Raw genomic sequence first — 20314 nt, forward strand, 5'->3', positions numbered from 1 at the left:
AGTTTGCTAAGAAGCGGATTAAAACTTGGTTGAAATATCTAATTGATAACTAAGTTATCTCCATCTAGTCATATGAAAAATTCGAATATTACAAACACGCAATTCTCCTTTATGTGTCAATTATTTAACCATTAAGCCAGTCGCATGGTTCATCAATTCTGTCTCCTTATTCTTACCCTTTGGCCATGGCCCTTGGGGCTATTATTCTGTTAGGCTTCTAGAAAGTAGAAGGCAATCTTTTCCATGATCTTTTTTAAGCATAGACTCGATGAAGATCTGTGCACACATCGATCATTTGTTCTGATGTGATGCCATATCATAAACTGTAATCTAGAGATTCAGCTATTTTGTGCCGCTAATGTAATATTTATACACAACTTAGTAATAGGGTATGAGCAAGTATATACCAAATTCCACCTAATTGAATGGTTGGTAGGCATATTGAAGCTGGGTAGCTCTTCTTTTCTTGGGACAAAACAATAGGCATTATTTTTTTGACCCTGCAGACCAAATAAAACAAGGAAGCTTTGCTATGAATATAATCATTGTTGCTTGGCAAAATGGGCAGAAAAACAAATTGAAGCTTGAAGTTTTGCAATTTAATTCAACTATAGCCACCCGGTTTTCTTTTCCATCTATTGAGAAAGCATATCTAGGTGACAATGACAGAATTGAATAAAAAATAACATTTTTTTTTTCTTTCTGATCATCGTTGAAAAATGATTTTTTGTCGAGTGTTTTTGGACACTTGTAGAGCAATTGACAACGAAAATTTTACACATTTCAATGGATCGGGGTCTCGTGTTAGTAGAATAGTACTTGGAACACATATGATCAGTATTTAATGAATGTACGTTTACATAGATTAAGTTTATATAACAACTGCTCCATTATTTGACATCGAGATGGCGTTCATGAGGCTGCATCAATGAAACCGTGATTCCATATGAACTATGTGATGCATGATGATGGCGGATGGGTGCATTTGGGAAATGTGTGATAGGAGTGGCAAGAGGGAACCGATGTGTTAGGGAAATCCCTTATGATGTTTTCAAGATGACAAAATAAATCAAAGGCTACTAACGTGTTTAATGATTAAGTAATAGACCATGCAGATGATAGAACCTGTAAAGGATATTATCAAAGTCTATACTTGGAAGAACCAGAAGACTGAACATAACACATGTCCAAAGTATATTATGAAGATTTCTAGACTTCTGTATCAAAGTCTGAAGACTACCAGACTTTAGTGTCAAAGTCTGTTCTACATCAGAAGTCTGCTCACTTTGACAAATTCCAGATTGAACGTGAATGAAGAACCAGAAGACAGACTCTATGCTGAAGCTGAACCAGAAGACAGACTCTATGCTGAAGCTGAACTTATTCAAATTGTGTTCAGACGTTAAAGTTAAATCTGTTCAGAAGCAAAATATGTTCAGACATAGATTGTAAAGTCTATTGCTCTCATACTTTACATCCAGATTCAACAGAACATAACACAAGCCCCAATCATATAACGGCTCGTGATCTGGTTTGGATTTCACATCAAGATTGATTTGATTGACTCAATTTAATTGATTGACAATTGGATCTTGAAGACAAGAACTTTCTATATGGAAAAGCTCTACTTATGGAAACCAAGATTCTGTTTGTATGGGCAATTAAAATCAATTTGGGATTCTACTTTTGTCACTCAATGGCTACCAAATCTTCTAGATACAGATCTGTCCAATGGGTAGATTGGAATACGATCCTTAAGATATTGTCCAACGGTTAGTTTGGAAGTGGAGGAGTATTTAAGGAGATGAAGGACCGATGAGCATGTAAGAGACGGAGTGTAGAATTTATAATTTCAAAGTCTAAGCGACCTTCGATCATACACTTGTCTCTTGTGAGCTTAAACGTTTGTGATCGTGAGAGAAATACCAAAAGAGTGACTTAGTGAGATAGTGTGATCTACTACTAAGTGTTTGCACTTAAAGTTGTAATCTCTTATTGATTGTATAGTGGAATCCAGCCAAAAAGGCTATTAGTGTGGAAGAGTGGACGTAGACAGCCGCACCACTATAAACCTTGTGTTCTTATTCTCTTCCTTGAACTCCTTTATTTTGTTCATAATTCTCTTTTACTGGTAAAGTTTGATCTTGCTCAAAGTCTGCTACTCTTCAGACTCAATTTCAAAAGTCTGTTATTATTCAGACTCAGATTAAAAGAAAATGTTTTTACTGCATTTTGCAAAATCTGTTTTTACACCTATTCATCCCCCTCTAGGTGTTCATACTAGCACTTTCACAATGAACAATAAAAATGCAGAAGTTTCGGGGTTGGGTTAGAGACAAGCCCACTTCTTTACCTTCTGAACCTTTGGTGGCTTCGATGATTCCAAAAAAAGTAATACAGGATAAAATTATGCAATATTAATGAACGAAATAATTTAAAGAAATCTCTCCACCCTACATAAAAACATCTCCATGCACCGTTGTAGAGGATAAAAAGGTTGTCTTGTTCATCCACTTTGTCTCTTTATGCAAATCATCGCTACTTCCTCAATTCTTATAATAGCTCGATGGGTAAAAATTTATTTATATATGGAATGAGGAAAAGCAAAACAGATTTGAATGCAAAAAAGGATGAAGGAGGGAGAGCCTCGAAGAGCAATCAATGGAAAAAGAAACATCAGGAAGTTTTTACAGGAATATGTAATTATCAACGGATGAGATTTAATACCGTTCATCCAACAACTTAGAACCTTAATAAAGACCCAAACATGAGGAAGAAAGAGGAGATAGGTAGGGACCATGGAACTCTGTAGCCTAACCTTACTTAATGCCTTAACTAAACACCAATCTATTTCTTGGTAATTAGTAGCGGACTGCTCTAAATCATCTCTAGTTTAAACTGAATATTAAAATCCGACCAAAAAAAACTAAATATTAAAGAAAGACTATTGCTGATTGCCTCAATCAAGACAAGTATATGTACGAAGATGGATGATGAGGTTTTAGTCTTAAACCAGCTTCTTGTCTGCCATTATTAGGAGAAGGAACGGAAAGAACAATAATAGAGATGGATGGGCATAACCTAACATTTATGCACACTATAACACTAGGATATGTAAGTATATATTGAATTCCACCTATTTGAATGGCAGGTGGGCATATTGAAGTTAGGTTGCTCCTCTTTAACTGTGATAAAACAATAAACATGTATGTTTTTTGACCAAGGAAGCTTTGCTATGATAGAATCTATGATATAATCATTGTTGCTTGGTAAAAAGGGGAAAAAAAAAATTGAAGCTTGAAGGTTTGCAATTTAATTCGATCTATAACCACCCGGTTTTCTTTTCCATCTAATATAATCTGATTATATATTCTTGGGAGAGCATATCTAGGTGATAATGACAGAATTGAAGAGAATCTAACATTTTTTTTTTTTTTTTTAAATTATCATCATTTAAAAATAAATTTTTTTTTAGTGTTTTTGGACACTTATTGAGCAACCGACGGCAAAAAATTTGCAGCTTTTAATGTATGGGGCTCGTGTTATGCAGAATAGTAGTTGGGACCCATATGATCAGTGTTTTGGACCTAAGCAGGTCCTTTAAAGGCTCAAGGGGACAGGAGGGAGAACCTCCCAGGGGTGAGAGACCCCGTGTCCCCATATTCCCTTCTTCTGGGGATGAAAATCTTCAGGAGGAACGAGGGGGCTGTAGCTACCGGGGTAACGGTAGGCACAGCAATGTGCAGTGATTCAGATTCTAACCTCCTTAAATGGAGAGGATACCTGAGGACCATACAGCGGTTGGCGTTAAAACCAACCTGGGACAAGAGCTGACTTGAATGTCAAGTTCATCACAACTGAACGCTCGTCCTACCCCTAGTTGTGATGAACTTGAATGTCAGTGTTTAATGATGATACATTTACATAGATTAAGTTTATGTAACAACTGCTCCACGATTTGACAACGGGGTCGGGTTCATGAGACTGCATCAACGAAACCGTGATGCCATATGAGCTATGTGATGTATGGTGATGGCGGATGGGTGCATTTGGGAATTGTGTGATGGGAGTGGTGAGATAGAACTAATGAACGACAATAAAGCAAAAGTTTCGGGGTTGGGTTGGATACGGGCCCACTTCTTTACCTTTTGAACTTTTGGTGGCTTTAACGATTCCAAGACTTTGGTCCCATTTCCGACGAACCTGCTTCAGAGAAATTGAGGCAACAGAAATGAAATTAAATCAAATGAGACGCGATGAAATGCAACGGCAGCTTAATAAGTCCATTGATTCGCTCCATCATTTGATGCCGTTGTCCTGGACGGAAGAACTTCTATTTCCTCTCCGCTCTGTACACTTTGTGTCGACCCTTCTGGACACTCCGTTTAGTCCTCTGCTGCTCACGAACCAAGCCATGCCCATCACGGAGCTCTTTCTTGGTGCCTTTCTTCAGGTGTTGTTCGATAGGTTGGCCTCTGCCAAGCTTCTCGACCTTGCACGGCGCGAGGAATTGATATGCGGTTGAAGGAATGGAAGAAGATGCTAGAGAGTATCCAGGTTGTGCTGGATGATGCAGAAGATAAGCAACTCACCAACCAACCCTGGGTGAAGTCGTGGCTGGAAGATCTTAGAAACTTGGCCTACGACATTGAAGACTTGCTTGATGAGTTCGTCATAGAATCTGTTGAAAGCAAGTCCAAGACAAGACCCAGCACTAGCCAGGCACGTTCCCTTCTTCCCAGTTGTTGCTTCAAATTGAGCCCGAGAGAATTCATGTTCAATCACAAAATGAGATCCAAGATAGAAGAGATGGATGCCAGAGTACAGGAGATCATAACTCGAAAAAATAGTCTAAGCCTCATAGAGAATAACGGGAAGCAATCAACAAGTCACTTACCAGGTAAGCCAATTCCAACTACACATTTGATCGAGGATTGTTTTGTTGGTAGGGAGGATAAAAAATTGAGATTCTCGAATTGCTAACCGGAGAAGAAAACAATAGAACATGTATGGATATAAGAGTAATTCCCATCGTAGGGATGCCGGGTCTTGGGAAGACAGCTTTGGCTCAACAAGTCTTCAATGATGCTAGAGTCACCAGCTATTTTGATGCAAAGGCATGGGCTTGTGTTTCCGATGATTTTAACATGCTTGCTATCACAAAGAGTATCCTACAAAAAATAAATTGCACTTTGGCTTGTGACGATAAGGACCTAGATTGGCTTCAGGATAAGCTCAAAGAAAATCTTTCGGGGAAGAAGTTTCTTGTTGTTTTGGACGATATTTGGAATGAGAGCTATGAAAAATGGACTAACCTCTTGAAACCTTTTCAATCGGGAGCGAAGGGAAGCAAAATCATCATCACAACCCGTAACTTCCCAGTTGCTAAAATAGCCAGTGCTAGACCCTATACTCTCGAAGTGTTGTCACAAGACGCTTGCGTGACTCTATTTGCATTTCATGCTCTTAGAGTCGAAAATTTTGATCATCATCCTAATCTTGAAGCATTAGGGCTCAAAATAGTGGAAAAATGCAAAGGGTTGCCATTAGCTGTGAAGACATTGGCTGGATTGCTACGCACTAAAGTTAGTTCACATGAATGGGAATCTATATTGAACAGCAAGATTTGGGATCTACCAAGCAAAAGTAATGACATCCTTCCGGCTTTGAAACTTAGCTACCTCCATCTTCCTTCCAATCTGAGGAGATGTTTTGCTTACTGTGCTATATTTCCCAAAGACTATGAAATTCAACGAGACCAGTTGATTCACTGGTGGATTGCGAACGGCTTCGTGGATGGAAAAGAAGCGAAGAATCAATGGAATGCAGGTTTGAATTATTTCAACGAGCTAGTAAATAGATCGTTATTTCAAAGGTCGAGTAGCAATGAATCACGATTCCTGATGCATGATCTTGTGAATGACTTGGCAAAGCTAGCTGCAGGTGCATCCCATTATTGTTCAGAGGAATTTGAGTTTGATGTGTCTTTAGTTCGTCATGCCTCATTCCTTCCGAGCAAGTACATTGTGCTAGAAAGACTCAAGATATATCATTGGATGCAAGGACTTAGGAGTTTCATATCGTTAAATAAGCCATATCGTTTTTCCAATGTGTCCCAGAAAGTGCTATGTGACTTGTTGTCCAAATTGAAGTACTTGAGGGTGCTTTCATTGAGTTACTATAACATCTACGAGGTACTAGATTGCATAGGCAAATTGAGGCACCTAAGGCACCTTAATCTGTCACATACTTATATTAGAACGCTTCCAAAGTCAATTGTTGCATTGCACAACCTAGAAGCTTTGATGTTGCAGGGCTGTGAACTCCTTATTGAATTACCTGAAGGTATGGAAAAACTGATCAATCTAAGATTTCTTGACATTACCAACACTAGAAGCCTAGAAAAGATGCCATTGTATGTAGGTAATTTGGCGGGTCTTGAGATGTTGTCGAAGTTTATAGTGGGAACGGGAAATGGCTCAAGGTTGAAGGAGTTGAAAAACCTGGAGAACCTTAGAGGGGAATTGTGCATCTCTAATTTGCATACGGTTAAAAAGTCAGACGCCGGCAATGCCAATTTATGCACGAAGAAGGAAATATGCCAGTTGACCATGCAATGGAGTACAGATTTTGAAAATTTCCGAAATGAAGAGCTTGAAGGAGAGGTCCTTAAACTTCTTCACCCTCATCAAAACCTCGAAAATCTTAAAATATCCTATTACGGTGGCCTAGAATTCCCATCATGGTTAGGAAGTTCCTCCCATGTTAACATAGTGTGTTTACGTTTACATAGGTGCCAAAGGATCAAAGCATTACCATCACTTGGGCAGCTATCTTCGCTGAAAGGACTATACATCGAAGGTTTAGATGAAATACGATTGGTAGGGTCTGAATTTCGTGGAAGTAAGAATCCTTTTCCATCCTTGTTAACTTTGGAATTTAAGGACATGCCGTTGTGGGTGGACTGGTCTCATTGCATCGACACGGAAGAAGTTGGAGTTGTATTCCCTCGTCTTGAGGATCTCGTCATTCAAGATTGCCCTATGCTAATCGGAAGATTGCCTAGTCAATTAAGCTCCCTCATAAAGCTCAAAATCTACTCTTGTCCGTGTATGGATGCCTCGCTCACTATCACAAGCCTTCCATCTCTCAATGAGTTAGACTTCAGAGGTTGTAATGAGGGGGTGCTGAAGAGTTTGATAAATCTCACATCTCTAACTGTTCTTCTCATGGAAAATGTTGCTGAACTAACTTGCTTAAATCATGGGTTTGCAAGCTCCTTGATCAAGCTAGAGAAGTTGGAGATCGAAAAGTGTACAAAGTTAATATATCTATGGCAAGACGGAGATGTAATTCGGAACCTCAATTGTCTAAAGAGATTAGTCATATGTAGATGTCCGAAGTTCATATATTTTGTTGCTAAAGGAGATATAGAGCTGCCTAGCAACCTTGAAACAATCAAATTGGAAAATTGCATCAATTTAGAAAAGCTTCCAAACGAAGTGCACACCCTCTCTTCTCTTAGAGATTTGGTGGTTAAAATTTGTCCGAAACTCGTGTCCTTCCCCGAAATAGGTATACCGACATCTTTGATATCATTAAATATCAGGGACTGTGAGATGTTGCAATCTTTACCTAGAGGATTAAGTGCTCATCTAGATGAACCAAGCAGCAACAATAGCAATACCCACAATGACATTATATCTTGTCTACAAGACTTAAGAATCTCCGGATGCAGTTCTTTGCCATCCTCTCCATTTAGTGAGGGTATATTTTTACTCACGGCCCTCAAGAGACTTGTCATTCATTACTGCAAGGGAGTAGAGTCGCTTGCGGAGATACATCTAGACCCTCTTCAGTCTATTCAAGAGATTGAAATTCGGGGTTTGAAGAATTTGATAAGCTTACCCCAAGGTCTACACACGCTGTCTCGGCTCACTTGGTTGGCATTGGTTAGCTGTCCTAGTTTGGAGATGGAGTGCTTCCCTCCTCTTCCTCCCAGCATCTCGATATTTTTGCTTCTAGATTGTCCGAAGATAAAATCGTTGCCTAATCAATTGCATGGACTCACTCGAAGTCTATCAATTTTGGGGTGCAAGAGATTGACGCGCTTCCCTGAGGGAGGATTGCCGCCCCAGCTAGAGAGACTTTGGGTAAGTCGATGCGAGAATATAAAGCAGCCGATAAGCGAGTGGCTCACCCCTCTCACCTCCCTTGAAAGGCTAGATATCGACGGCAGCGTGGGAGGGGTGGGAGAGGAGGAGGATCTTGTGCTCCCGCTCCCTTCCTCTCTGCTCCATCTCTATCTTTGGGATGTGGGGAAAGTGGAAAGACTGTCCAGCAGTCTCCTTCCCTCTCTCCGGTCCTTGGAGATCTCCAATTGCCCAAAGTTGAGGGAGTTGCCCCAAGATGGCCTCCCTCCCTCCCTAGAAATGCTCAAAATCGTTGGGTGTGTGATGCTGGAGGAGCGATGCAAGAAAGGGACCGGCTGCTATTGGCCCCTTATCTGCGAAATCCCAAGAATTGTATTAGGCGGGCGGTCTATAATCTGAGCCCTGGCTCTTTCATCATCTGTCTCCTTCCCCCTTTGCTGTGTGCAACTCCATCGCCACCGCTACTTCGGCTCTCCTCTCCATCGTCGTCCTCACCTCCATCTCCATCCATACTCGTAGTCACTTCTCTTCTCAGATTTGGCATCACTCCCCCTTCCTTTTTGAACTACTTCTTCCCATGTTTTCATCGGTCCAGCCAAAATTTGGATTTCTCAGCTTTTTTTTGCATTCTGAGTAGTTCTTCGCACCCCTCCACCGATTCTTTTGTTCAGGCTGTGCTCTGCCTCATTCTCCAAGATTCTCTCAATCTTGCTCGCCTTTCAGATTGCATTGGAATTCCCAGTGGTGAAGTTTGCCAGGACGACCTAGCGACCTATGGAAAGTTCTGTATATCCTTCCCTTTAACATTGCCTCCCACCGATAATAAGTCTACGAGAAAAGGATGCTGAAGGGGGACCCCGGATGTGAGATTGCCACCGCAGGATCTGCTGTTCTTAACATCTTGACTTTGGTGGAAACTCTTTCCGTGAAATGGAGTTGGTTCTCGGATTACTCACAGGGTGTAGAGGTATGTATATATGTTCTCTTTCCCTTCTCTTTCCCTGTTCATTAAGTGTTTGTTTTACCCTTGATGTTTCAATCCACTAGATGAATCTAAAGTCTTGACATAATTTATATGATAAATAGATAGCAAGGACGAGTTTGAAAATGTTTGAAGTTGCATCACATTGAAAAAGAGTGGTTCAGAACTTCGGATGGATAGAGAAAATTCATGTCATCTTAATGGCAGTTTAGGTGCTTTAAATCCTCTTTCCTGTTTTAGGCTGGAGACTCAATTTGAACACTTTTACTAAGTTTGTGGAATGTGCCTGACTAATTTCCCTTATATCTCTGACTCTGATATGTGAAGATTACTTTTACAGCTTTCACCAGAAGTGGGAGGAACTCGGTATTAACTCTCTGTCTGCATCTACCAATACAAAGTACTTATTCCCACACATGCAATCTTCTCATTTCTGAGCATACTGTGACGCACATTGAAATCTATGGGGGAAACGGATTTATTGCGCCTCAACCCTTCCATTCCAGCATTTTACTCACCATCCAAGATTAGCCCTGGACTCTATTATGGCTGGTTGGCAAAGTTTAAAGGTGAGTAGATTTGTTTCTGCTATTTCTTTTGACTGGCTGTTTAAAAGCTGCTTAAAAGGTGGGTAATGATCATGGGGTAAAAAGAATTTCTTCTGAACGATTTAGCATATTGTCCGCATATCCAACAACTTGTCCGCATTCTACTTGTTCATTTCTAGCATTTTATCAAAACACATATCAATGCTTTATAATTTCTCGTGTGATTTGTTTTGTTATCATTTCCTCGATTATCCCATTGATGTGATTACGTCCACATTCTGTTGTATGTAAGGGATCGGTTCTATGCAAAGGAAATGTCAAGTTATACCTTTTATATACATTGCTTGGCAAGTTTCCTAATAGATTAAGCTTTTAGAAAATGTATTTGTCTAACATGCAGCGATCAAATCAAACAACATGACCAATCAGCCAACCTTTGTTCTTGTTTGGTTTTTTCTTCTAGTAATTGTGGAAGACTTTCAAACAGGGATTATAAGCTTCTCAAAAAGTCATCGAATTACAACAAGATTTAAAGCTTGCACTCATATGCCAGCAAACTTCAGCTTATTAAATCCGTTATTCATAGTGCGGTTACGTATTAGTGTCAACTGTTTTTGTTGCCCAAGAAAGATTTTGAAATGGTTGGAGAAAGTATAGAGCTTTTCTTCATAAGGGAGATCCTTATACTAAAGAGGGAGCAAAAGTCAGATGGGACACTGTCTGTCCTCCTACAAAGTTTTGAGGCCTTGGCATTCAAAGACTGGATTTGTAAAATCTTGCTTGTATTTTAAAGTTTCTATGGAGTATTTTGTTGAGGTGTGGTCTCTATTTTTTTTTTTTTTATGGCTCTATAGCTATTATCTTGACTGCAAACCAGATGCTACTTAGCTTTGAAGAAGTTATTAAGAGTTGGGAATATTTTGAAACCCCTAGATATATAGTTGGTAATTGAGATAATATTTCTCTTAATTTGATATGTGACACCATACCGGGATCTTGCTGAAATCATTTCTCAAGGAGAATAACTTATAAATCTGTTCTTCTTCTGTAGGCCAAAGTATCTGCTGTAATTCTTAACTCTCATTGGAAACATTATGTCACTTAAAAAAGGGTGTTTTAATTTTTGCAGATATCAATTGGGCAAAACTAGGCGGTGTGAAAAATGTCACTTCCATCATCGTCTCCTTCCCCTTTGTTGTCTGCACCTCAATCACCTATGCTTCACCTCTCCGCTCCATCGTCCTCAATTCCATCACCGTCTCCATCTCATGAAGATCTCATTAAAATCAGGTATTGATCTTGCCATTTACTACTCCTTTTACTCTACTCTTCTACTCATAGTCACTTCTCTTCTTGAATTTGGCATCAGTTCCCCTATCCATTGAAATGCTTTGCATGATTTCTTGGAGGAAACAAAAATCTGGGATGTTATTAACGGACTGTTGCATTTGAATTTGGATTCTCAGCTTATTTTTGCATTCTTGCAGTATTCTGGACTCATCCAATTCTTTTGTCAACACTGTGCTCTGTCTCATTCTCCAAGATTCTCTAAATCTTGCTTGCCTTTCAGATTACATTGGAATTCCATTGGTGAAGTGTTTTGGTATGACCCAGTGACCTATAGAAAGGTCTATATACCCTTCCTGCACCATCGCCTCACTGGTATTAAGTCTAGGAGGCGAAGATGCCGAAGGGGACCCTGGATGTGAGATTGCTTCTCATTGTAGGGACGAAGGGACATGCCACTATAGGCTCTGTTCTTAAGATCTTGACTTATGTGGAAACTTTTCCATGATTACTTGGTTCTCAAATTACTCACAAGGATAGGTATGTATATATGTTCTCTTTCCCCATTCTAGATTACTCTAAAGTCTGGACATAATATAAATGATAAGTTAATAGCAAAGACGAGTTTGAAAATTTTTAAAAGTTTCATCTCCTTGAAAAAGTATAACTTAGAACTTCAGATGGATAGAGCAAGTTCGTGGCATGTTAATGGCAGTGAGGTGCTTTAAATCTTCTTTCCTGTTTTAGTCTGAAAACTCCATTTGAACACATTTACTAAGTTGCGGAATGTACCTGACTAGTTTCCCTCGTATCTCTGATTCTGACATGCAGAAATTACTTTTGCAGCAGTCACCAGAAGTGGAAGCAACTCGGTATTAACTTTGTGTCTGCATTTACTGATACAAAGTACTTTATTCCCATGCACTCAATCTTCTCATTTCTAAGCATACTGTGATGCACATTGAAATCTATGGGGGAAACAGAATTATTGTGCCTCAACCCTTCCATTCTGGCATTTTATTTGGCATCCAAGATTAAGGAATGGTTTAGTCGGTTTGAGTATAGACACAAACAAAGGCGTTTCGCATCCTGGATAGCACTCAATGAAATTGTTGCCCATTGTTCATTTTGGTGACTATTCCTATTCTGCTTCATGGAATCAAAGATGCACATTGAAATCTATGGGGGAAACAGAATTACTGTGCCTCAACCCTTCCATTCTAGCATTTTATTTGGCATCCAAGATTAAGGAATGGTTTAGTTGGTTTGAGTACAGACACAAACAAAGGCTTTTCGCATCCTGGATAGCACTCAATGAAATTGTTGCCCATTGTTCATTTTGGTGACTATTCCTATTCTGCTTCATGGAATCAAAGATGCATGGCCCTATAGTCATTGATTGGCAAAGTTTAAATGGTGGGTAGGTTTGTTTCTGCTATTTCTTTTGTCAGGCTGTTTGGAAGACACGGGTAATGATCATGGGGTATAATCAGAATCTGGAAAGAATCTCTTCTGAAGGATAAGAAAATTGTCCACATTCTACTTGTTCTGTTAAATTTCCAGCAAATTGTCAGCATTCTACTTGTTAATTTTTAACATCCCAAATTAGTACATGCAATGGTCCAAAATTTCTTGCTTGTTATGTTGTTGGTTCTCCTGTTCTCCAGTTATCTCATTGACATAATTTCGTCCACATTTTGTCGTGTGTGGCTAAGGGATAGGTTCTACGTGAGGGGGAGTGTTAAGTTATTAATTATTTATACATCGGTTGGCGCGTTTCTTTACATTTAAGCTTTTAGGCAATGCAACATGCAGCAACCAAATTTGACAGCATGACCAATCAGCCAACCCTATGTTCTTGTCTGGTTAGTTCTTCTAGTAGGCAATGATTGAATTACAACAAGATTTAAAGCTTGGACAGTTAAAAAACTCTCGTATGCCGGCTGACTTCAGCTTATTAAACCTATTCTTAATAGTCTGGTTCACTATTAGTGTCAATTCTTTCTCTTGCCCTAGAAACTTATTAATATGATTGAGCAAAAGTGTAGAGCTTTCTTTAGGAATGGAGATCCTGATGCTAAACATGATAAAAAGTTGGATGGGACCCTGTCTACCTTCCTAGGCAATTTGGAGGCCTTAGCATTTGAAGAATGGCTTTGTGAAATCTTGCTTGTATGTTGAAGTGCCTGTGGATTATTTTGTTGAGGTGTGGGTCTCTATTTCTGCCTGGCTCTGTAGCTATCGTTTTGACAGTAATACATCGAAACCCCGCACCAGATGCATGGTGGGTGATAGCGATAGCGATATTTTGGTATGATTTGTGGCACCATGCTGGCATCTTGCCATAATCATTCTCAAGGTGAAGAATTTATGACCTTCTCTTCCTCTGCAGGCCAAAGTATCTGCTGTAATTCATGACTCTCATCTGCTAGATCTAAAGAGTTTATTTCCATCCAAGGTGCAGTTTGTGGTGTGAACTTTCCTAATTCCTCAGCTGCAGACGAAGTTGTATGCAAAGCTTCTTCAAATGGTTGCTTCGACTCTTTTGTTGCTTGGGAAATTGTCAGAAACAAGAGCGCTAATGTCGACTTGTGTGGTTATCCCCTGATGTGCTAAGAGCTTGGCTTAATTTCTTGGTTAGTAATGTGTGATAAACTCCCCACTTTTGAGAGGATTTACAGTTGGTCTGTTGGGAGTACCAGATCCCTCTGATTGTTCTGTAACATAAGCATTGGATCTCGCTCTCATCTATTTTTCGAGTGTAGTTTCTCTAATCAAGTATGGAGCAAGGTGGTGCAGCTTTGTTGGATTCGTAGAACTCCTAGAATTTGGGATTACAAATTTGGTTCAATAAAACAAGGTGCTTAGGGAAAGATTTTCAGGAGTGTCCATGGCAGTTTACATGGAGCCACTGTATGTGTTATATCTTGAGTCCATGAATAGTTTGTATCATATACAGGCGGTTCCTTTGGATGTTGATGTAATCAAAATTATCGAGCTCTTTGTTATGCATAGTTTTGAGAATTGCCTTGGTCTCAAACTAAGATTGGCATTGGAAGCATCATAGGCCGTGTCTTGCTTGGAATCTAAGTTTGCGAAAACTATCCAGCTAAAGTGAGGTTTGTTTGAAGTTGTGCTTATTGTTGTTTTTTTGGTGTGTAGAGTTGCACGTTTCTGCTCTATGTCATCTCTATGCTTGTGATGGTAGACAGATGTCAACTTCAATCTCTTGTTTGGGGTGCAATCTTTATGAGGTCCAATTTCTATATTACTGGCCTTCTCATTTCTCCGTATAGTTATCGAGGAGGAACCCCAATCAATGAAAGGGAGTTGCTTTTTTTTCGATTCAAAGAGAGAATTTACAACATTTTATGGTTCTTTTTTTTCAATCCTTATTAATTTCACTCGGTTGCATCTGCTAGAGATTCTACCTCCAAATTCAATCTTTTGCTTGTAATTCTTCTTCCTTATATCATCATCATTTTATGAAGAAATTAATTTGGAATCATTGATGGCGTTTGTGCTTGTGCTTACGTTTATGTTATGGAAAGCAAGTTTGCCGATGAAGACCTTCAAGAACCAGCCCACGTCTTTGACAAGAAAATCGAACTTGGGAAGCATTTTGCCCACTTGAAACTCGTGGCCTTTAAATTATTAAAAAACAATAAAAGATAGATAAAGTGGGAAATAACTTGACAACTTGGTTATGTTTAATATAATTCTAAGACATGTAATATGATGATAACATGGTTAAATTGGTAGTCTCACAGCATGGTATCGGGAAGACGTTGCTTGCGGTCATTGTCCTTGCGAAATCTATATGACTCATACTAGCAGTGTTTCTTGGATTGATCCTGATGATAAATACTATACATTATTTCAAATAATCTTTTCTTGGTTTGTTGTTATTATTTTATTGGAAGATCTTTGTATGATAAGGTATTGTCGCAAGAAATGAAAGCAGAATAGAAGGAATGATAAATTTTTGCGCATAATTCAAATGATGTGCAGGAAAAAAGCCATGAATAAAAGAAAAAATAAGTATTGTGGGAGAATTGGAGCTAAAAAATTCACGGTAAAGTGCTAACAAGTGCCGGTTGCATAAGGATCGTACACAATGTCCTTATTGGCATCTCGATAAGTCTCAACTATTAATATATCAAGTAATAAATTTTTCGATTATCTCTATTCACATAGATAAGTGATTGTGATGAACGAGATACTAATTATGAAATTACAAGGACACAAATAAGGATAAAGGATTTCATGCCCCTCAACAAGTACAAAAAAACCCTATTAGACCTCCCTATAGGAAAGTTTGTAAACCAGATTTAAAAATGGGGTAAATTTTACACATTCCTCCTAGACAGAAACCCTCTTGTGGGGGCAAAATTCAGCGCCCAAATGCGCCAGTGCTAGTATATTCAAAAAGAGGCGAAATGCTCAGGTCTCCATACACGACGCCAGAGCTCCGTTATGCTAACATCAAAGTCCTTGACAGGTGGACCCAAGTAAGCTGCAAGGCCACATAGACAAAGTTCAGGCTTCAGCCACATATGAGACAAATGAACAGCGAGAATTAGCAAGATGTACATACATGCATTGTACCATTTTTACCTAATTGAATTCACTTGCAAGAAAATTCTAAGGAACCAGCAAAAAACAAAGCAGATATATACATCCGTATATGTTCAATTCGTGGACGAAATTCCATTAACAAAGCAAACAAAGACACGCAAACGCATTCAAGTAGCCAGTCGACTGTGATGCATCCTCAAGTCCCTAAACTTCAGATTATGTCGACCTGTAGAAAGGGAAAATGGAAACATCCGTAAAGTCTGGCTCCAAGCTTTCAGGTATCTTATGGAAAGTCTAAAACCGACGAGTTCTATTGGAAAGTCAGAGACAACTAGTAAGTAATAACTGTACTTTAAACTTGAACAGCGTCCAAGAAACTGCAAAACCAATGATTCATATCGAAAACGTCAATCCGACAACCAAATAAAGCACCTCACGAGTGGATATACAAGAATCCCTCATGGTCGGGAAGTAATGATCGGCTATCTCTACAAAGATGCTCTGTTTATCTAAAACAGAATTGTAAGAAACTGAAGAATCAATGATTTGCAACAATAACTTTCGATCAGACTTCACAGTGAACTCATTCCCACAACCTACATCACTACCCATCCAGCATATCACGTCACTTATTGGAACAACACGCTTTTGAAGAAAAACAAACTGGATCCGAACTACATAAGAGCAAACACGCCCACAATGGCCAATTCGACAAGACAACCACGCACAAAAATTAGCTCCGTTACGCGACAGCTCTTTAGTTTCTCGGGCCAAGTACTATGAACGAAACCGGCTAGTTTCCCGAACGTCAAGAGAAGTTTCAAGCTCTCCGGAGCACAATTACAAATTCAACGAGACAGAAAGCCAGAATCTCCAGAAAATGAGGGCATTTCCAATGAGAAATCTATCCAAATCATCACGCCAAGAAAATCACCTGATGATGGCAGGAAGAGGAAAGCGATCGAGAAATTCCTTTGCATCCGCCCCGTTATCCTGGACGCCTGAATCAGCACGATAGACAAGAACGAATGCCAGCTCCGGAAAACAGAGGACGGTTCGTGACGATGGAGAGAGAAACGAAATCAAGATAGAGGGCGACCAATTCCTAAACCTGAACAGTGCGGCGAAGCAGGAAGCGGCTTCGAGCAAGTGAGAGGTATCGTCCATGGAGTACTCTTCCTTCATGGGCTCTGCTCTTTCGCTTCCGAGTGATGATGATGCAGACGTTGCAGGGCTTAGTGCATTGGGGGGCTCGTGGCAATGGCCGCGGGTTCGTGTCTGACCATGTTCTTAAAGTTTTTATGTTCTTGTTAGTAGCCTCCTAAAAAATAATTGGTCATTCCCGGACCTACAAAACAATCCAAAATCACTGTTATCATTATCTGAATATTTAATAATTGAACTTTTACAATAATGTGCGAGCTTGCGTAATTACACGGATTAAGCATGTCATCCGTGTTAAATACACATTCATTATTTTAGCTCGCTCAATTATATATTTGTCTTGTGTAAACGGATGGACAACTACAAGTATAATTGTCAACATAAACAGATGGACGTGAGTTTTGGTTTTAATCCCTACGATAAGATTTTAAACTGTTATTTCTTTTGATTTTTAACTTATTGCGCCCTCAATTATTTTTTTTAATTGCGCCCTCAATTAGCTAGTTAGTAAATGCCTATACACCTTCGAATGGCTGGAATTATCATTTAACTTTAACCGAAAAAGAGTCCATATTTATATGTGTGCCAAATAAAATAAAATAAAAAGACATGAGTAAAATATAAATTAAATAGATAGTACCCACGAAAAACTTTCAATTCAAAGAAATTGGAAAAAGCCAGAAAAAAAATTGGATGTCAATGATCCACGGTCATATTAAGTTGTTAGGCAAAAGATCTTTCAAGTGCCATAAGTTGACATAAATGGACACTTAAGTGCCAAAACTTACAAAGTGACACTTAAGTGCCAAAATCCGAGAGAAATTGATCACTTAAGTGCCACTCCGGCCAAAATCCGGCCAAAACGCCGACGTGTTAATTTTCCGGCCCGAAGCAAGTGCAAAACGGCATTGTTTTGCACACCGACATGGTAAAAAATTTAATATAAAAATTGATTAAAATTAAATTTATTTAAAACATTTTTTTTTTTTTAAAAAGGACGCCACGGTGAGGGCTGAGCCCTTAGCCGCCGCCGCCGCCGGAAGGGCCGGCGACCCTAGCGGGCGATGGCCCTTGGCTCGGCCAAGCGAGGGCCACCAACCCTCTCCGAATCTGGGTTTGGGCTTGCGGGCCCTCGCCGCTGGTTGGCCAAGGTAGCCGGCCCCCGGCCGGGGCTCGGCGACCCCGGCCGACCCTCCCCCTCCGTTCTTAGGCTATTCTTGGTGACGGCGGGGAGGCGGCGGCGCTTGAGCCCTCGGCTACCTCCCTTTTTATTTATTTTTTATTTTTTTAAATATTTTAAATATTTGTATTTTTAAAAAGTTTTAAATAAACTTAGTTTTAAATTAATTTAATTAATTTTTATATTAAATTTTTACCACGTCAACACTAAAACGACGCCGTTTTGCATTCGCTTCGTCTGAATTGACACGTTAGCGTTTTGGCCGGATTTTTGCCGGAGTGGCACTTAAGTGATTAATTTCTCTCCGATTTTGGCACTTAAGTGTCATTTTCGTAAGTTTGGCACTTAAGTGTCCCTTTGTGCCAAGTTATGGCACTCCAAATGTCCGTGCGTCCCCAAAATTTTCATCATCACGTTCAATTTATTGCAATATTATGCTTACACTAAACATAAGGCATAATTGAAATTTAGATGGATTATTACCTTTAAAAGTAAGATATCCCTTTCCTTATAGTAATATGAATAAATTATGACACCCAATATCTAATGGATAAATTATCTCTTTATGAATTTATTGGCCCCTTAGTTCCCTCTCCCCATCCAACGTGTGCAATTAAACTTAATCTATCCTTGAGAGCGTTGGACCATGAACGATTGATGACGTGTGGTTCTCTCAAATGCTGGTTTTGTACATAACTCTTTTGTAACTGGAACTAATAAAGGTGAAATTTGGCAAAATTATTGAGCCAGTATGTAAATACACAAAGTGGTGTTTGCCTGGTCAAGACAATGAAAGCGTTTTGTGTCTCTTAGATAATTTGAGACTAGGGTTGTCTTTAATCCCGTTTTGTTTATTAATCAATTGTTTCATCATGGGCATGACAAGCGGAATTACACTTTTGTCGAAAGCATAAATATGCTCAAATGACTCAACCCCGTCCTGAGTTTCATGCTCTCCAATATAATATTTAAATTCATGTTTTCACATGAGAGACGACTTATTAAATAAAAGGTATATAAAGAGAGTAAGTCTTATCCATTACAAGAATTATACATGACATAGGGGCCTAAAATCAAACATTTAGCAATTGACCCGTCGTTGACCCCATTGAAGGATATGTTTAAATATTACAAAAAAGGTCACCCGATTGTAATGATAATCTTGTGTTAATATACATAAATGTGATGTTAAGTCTATTGTATTTTGGTGCTTTTTGCCCCTCCAAGTGCCTTACAATATCCTGTGGATCTCTAATCCCACGTTCGAGTATTCTTTAGTTGGGTTGAACCAAAATCCAAATAAAGAGATTGCACATATAATATTCCGGTGATCAATATCTTACTCTCAATTTTAATATAGTCCAGTTAAAAAAGAAAATAAAAGTGGAGGAAAAGTATGGTGAAGTGATTGGATTAGATGTCCAACCAACATTTGCAAATTGATCAGAATACAATGGTTTTGACCCGAACATTCTGGCGAAGGAGTGCTTAACCTAAAAGATCCAACCAACATTTGCAAATTGATCTGAATAAATGGTTTTGGTCCAAACAATCTGTTTCATGTTTCGGTTTCCGGCAACTTCAAAAATCATCAGAATTCAGTAATTTAAGATAATAAGAGGTAACACATGATGAAGAAGCATTGAAGAATGTATATTGATCTCCATGATTTGATTAAATGTTCCATCTCTTATATCGTACAAAATGCAAATCAGAAAACGATGAGAAGGTTGCCGTTGTAGTATTTGTGAATAATTTTCTTTTCGCTCTCTTTTTGAGAAATCGATCACTGATTAGACAGTTGCGATCAATTCTCAAGCTTTGTGACTGTGTTTTACGTTACAAAGGTCGGCGAAATGGGAAAGTTATTGAAGTTATAAACGGAGTGAATGGAGCCGGTATTTGGTGGACTAAACATGTTAGGAATGGGGAACTAGAAAGAACAAACAGATTTCAAGTATTTAAATGACTTGCTGAGGATAATTTCCAAGTCTTGATATTATGGTCACGCTCCTTACGCCCTTCAAAATCCACAATAGAGGATACAGAAATCAACTCTATGCAATTGCACGGAAACAATGTTGATCAGGTCTGAACTTCGCCGGCAAAACCGATGCGCATTTTTGTGGAAAATCATCTCAGGGATCGACCATTCGTCCTCAGTGGCGGAATCTGACTCGTTTCATCTCATCCTGTGTTCATTCTCTCCGCCTAGAGTCCTTTGCATTTCGAATTAGGGACGTCGAAGTTTCAAGGCCTTGTCAGGTCCGGCCACAAAAAATTTCACTGATGAAGACCTAGAGGCTGGTCAAACGTCAACGGCCCAGTTTGATCTTTATGGATGAAAAAAAGAATGGGAAAAGTCTTTAAAAAGTCATAAACCTATTGCATTGGTACCAATTCGGTCCTAAACTTTTCAATT

The 20314-nt window shown here is 39.2% G+C and overlaps 1 protein-coding gene across 21 annotated transcripts in view; it reads left to right on the top strand.

Moving 5' to 3' along the window:
• Positions 1 to 4295: 4295 nt before the first annotated feature.
• Positions 4296 to 20314, top strand: part of LOC120286322 (putative disease resistance RPP13-like protein 1) — an 85885-nt gene continuing 69866 nt past the window's right edge. For 3 of the 21 annotated variants that reach the window (XM_039307686.1, XM_039307683.1, XM_039307685.1), the window contains exons 1-3: positions 4296 to 9120; positions 9476 to 9704; positions 10813 to 10973. In XM_039307686.1, coding sequence (XP_039163620.1) covers positions 5010 to 8552 — 3543 coding nt within the window. In that variant the 5' untranslated portion in view covers positions 4296 to 5009 and the 3' untranslated portion in view covers positions 8553 to 9120; positions 9476 to 9704; positions 10813 to 10973. Of the gene's footprint in view, positions 9121 to 9462; positions 9705 to 10812; positions 10974 to 11170; positions 11511 to 11801; positions 13944 to 20314 lie in introns of those variants that run through there. The other 18 variants (XM_039307689.1, XM_039307690.1, XM_039307695.1 and 15 more) reach the window with 18 other exon arrangements.

Source organism: Eucalyptus grandis, chromosome 2, assembly GCF_016545825.1.
Source record: "Eucalyptus grandis isolate ANBG69807.140 chromosome 2, ASM1654582v1, whole genome shotgun sequence".
In the NCBI taxonomy this organism is placed as follows: domain Eukaryota; kingdom Viridiplantae; phylum Streptophyta; class Magnoliopsida; order Myrtales; family Myrtaceae; genus Eucalyptus; species Eucalyptus grandis.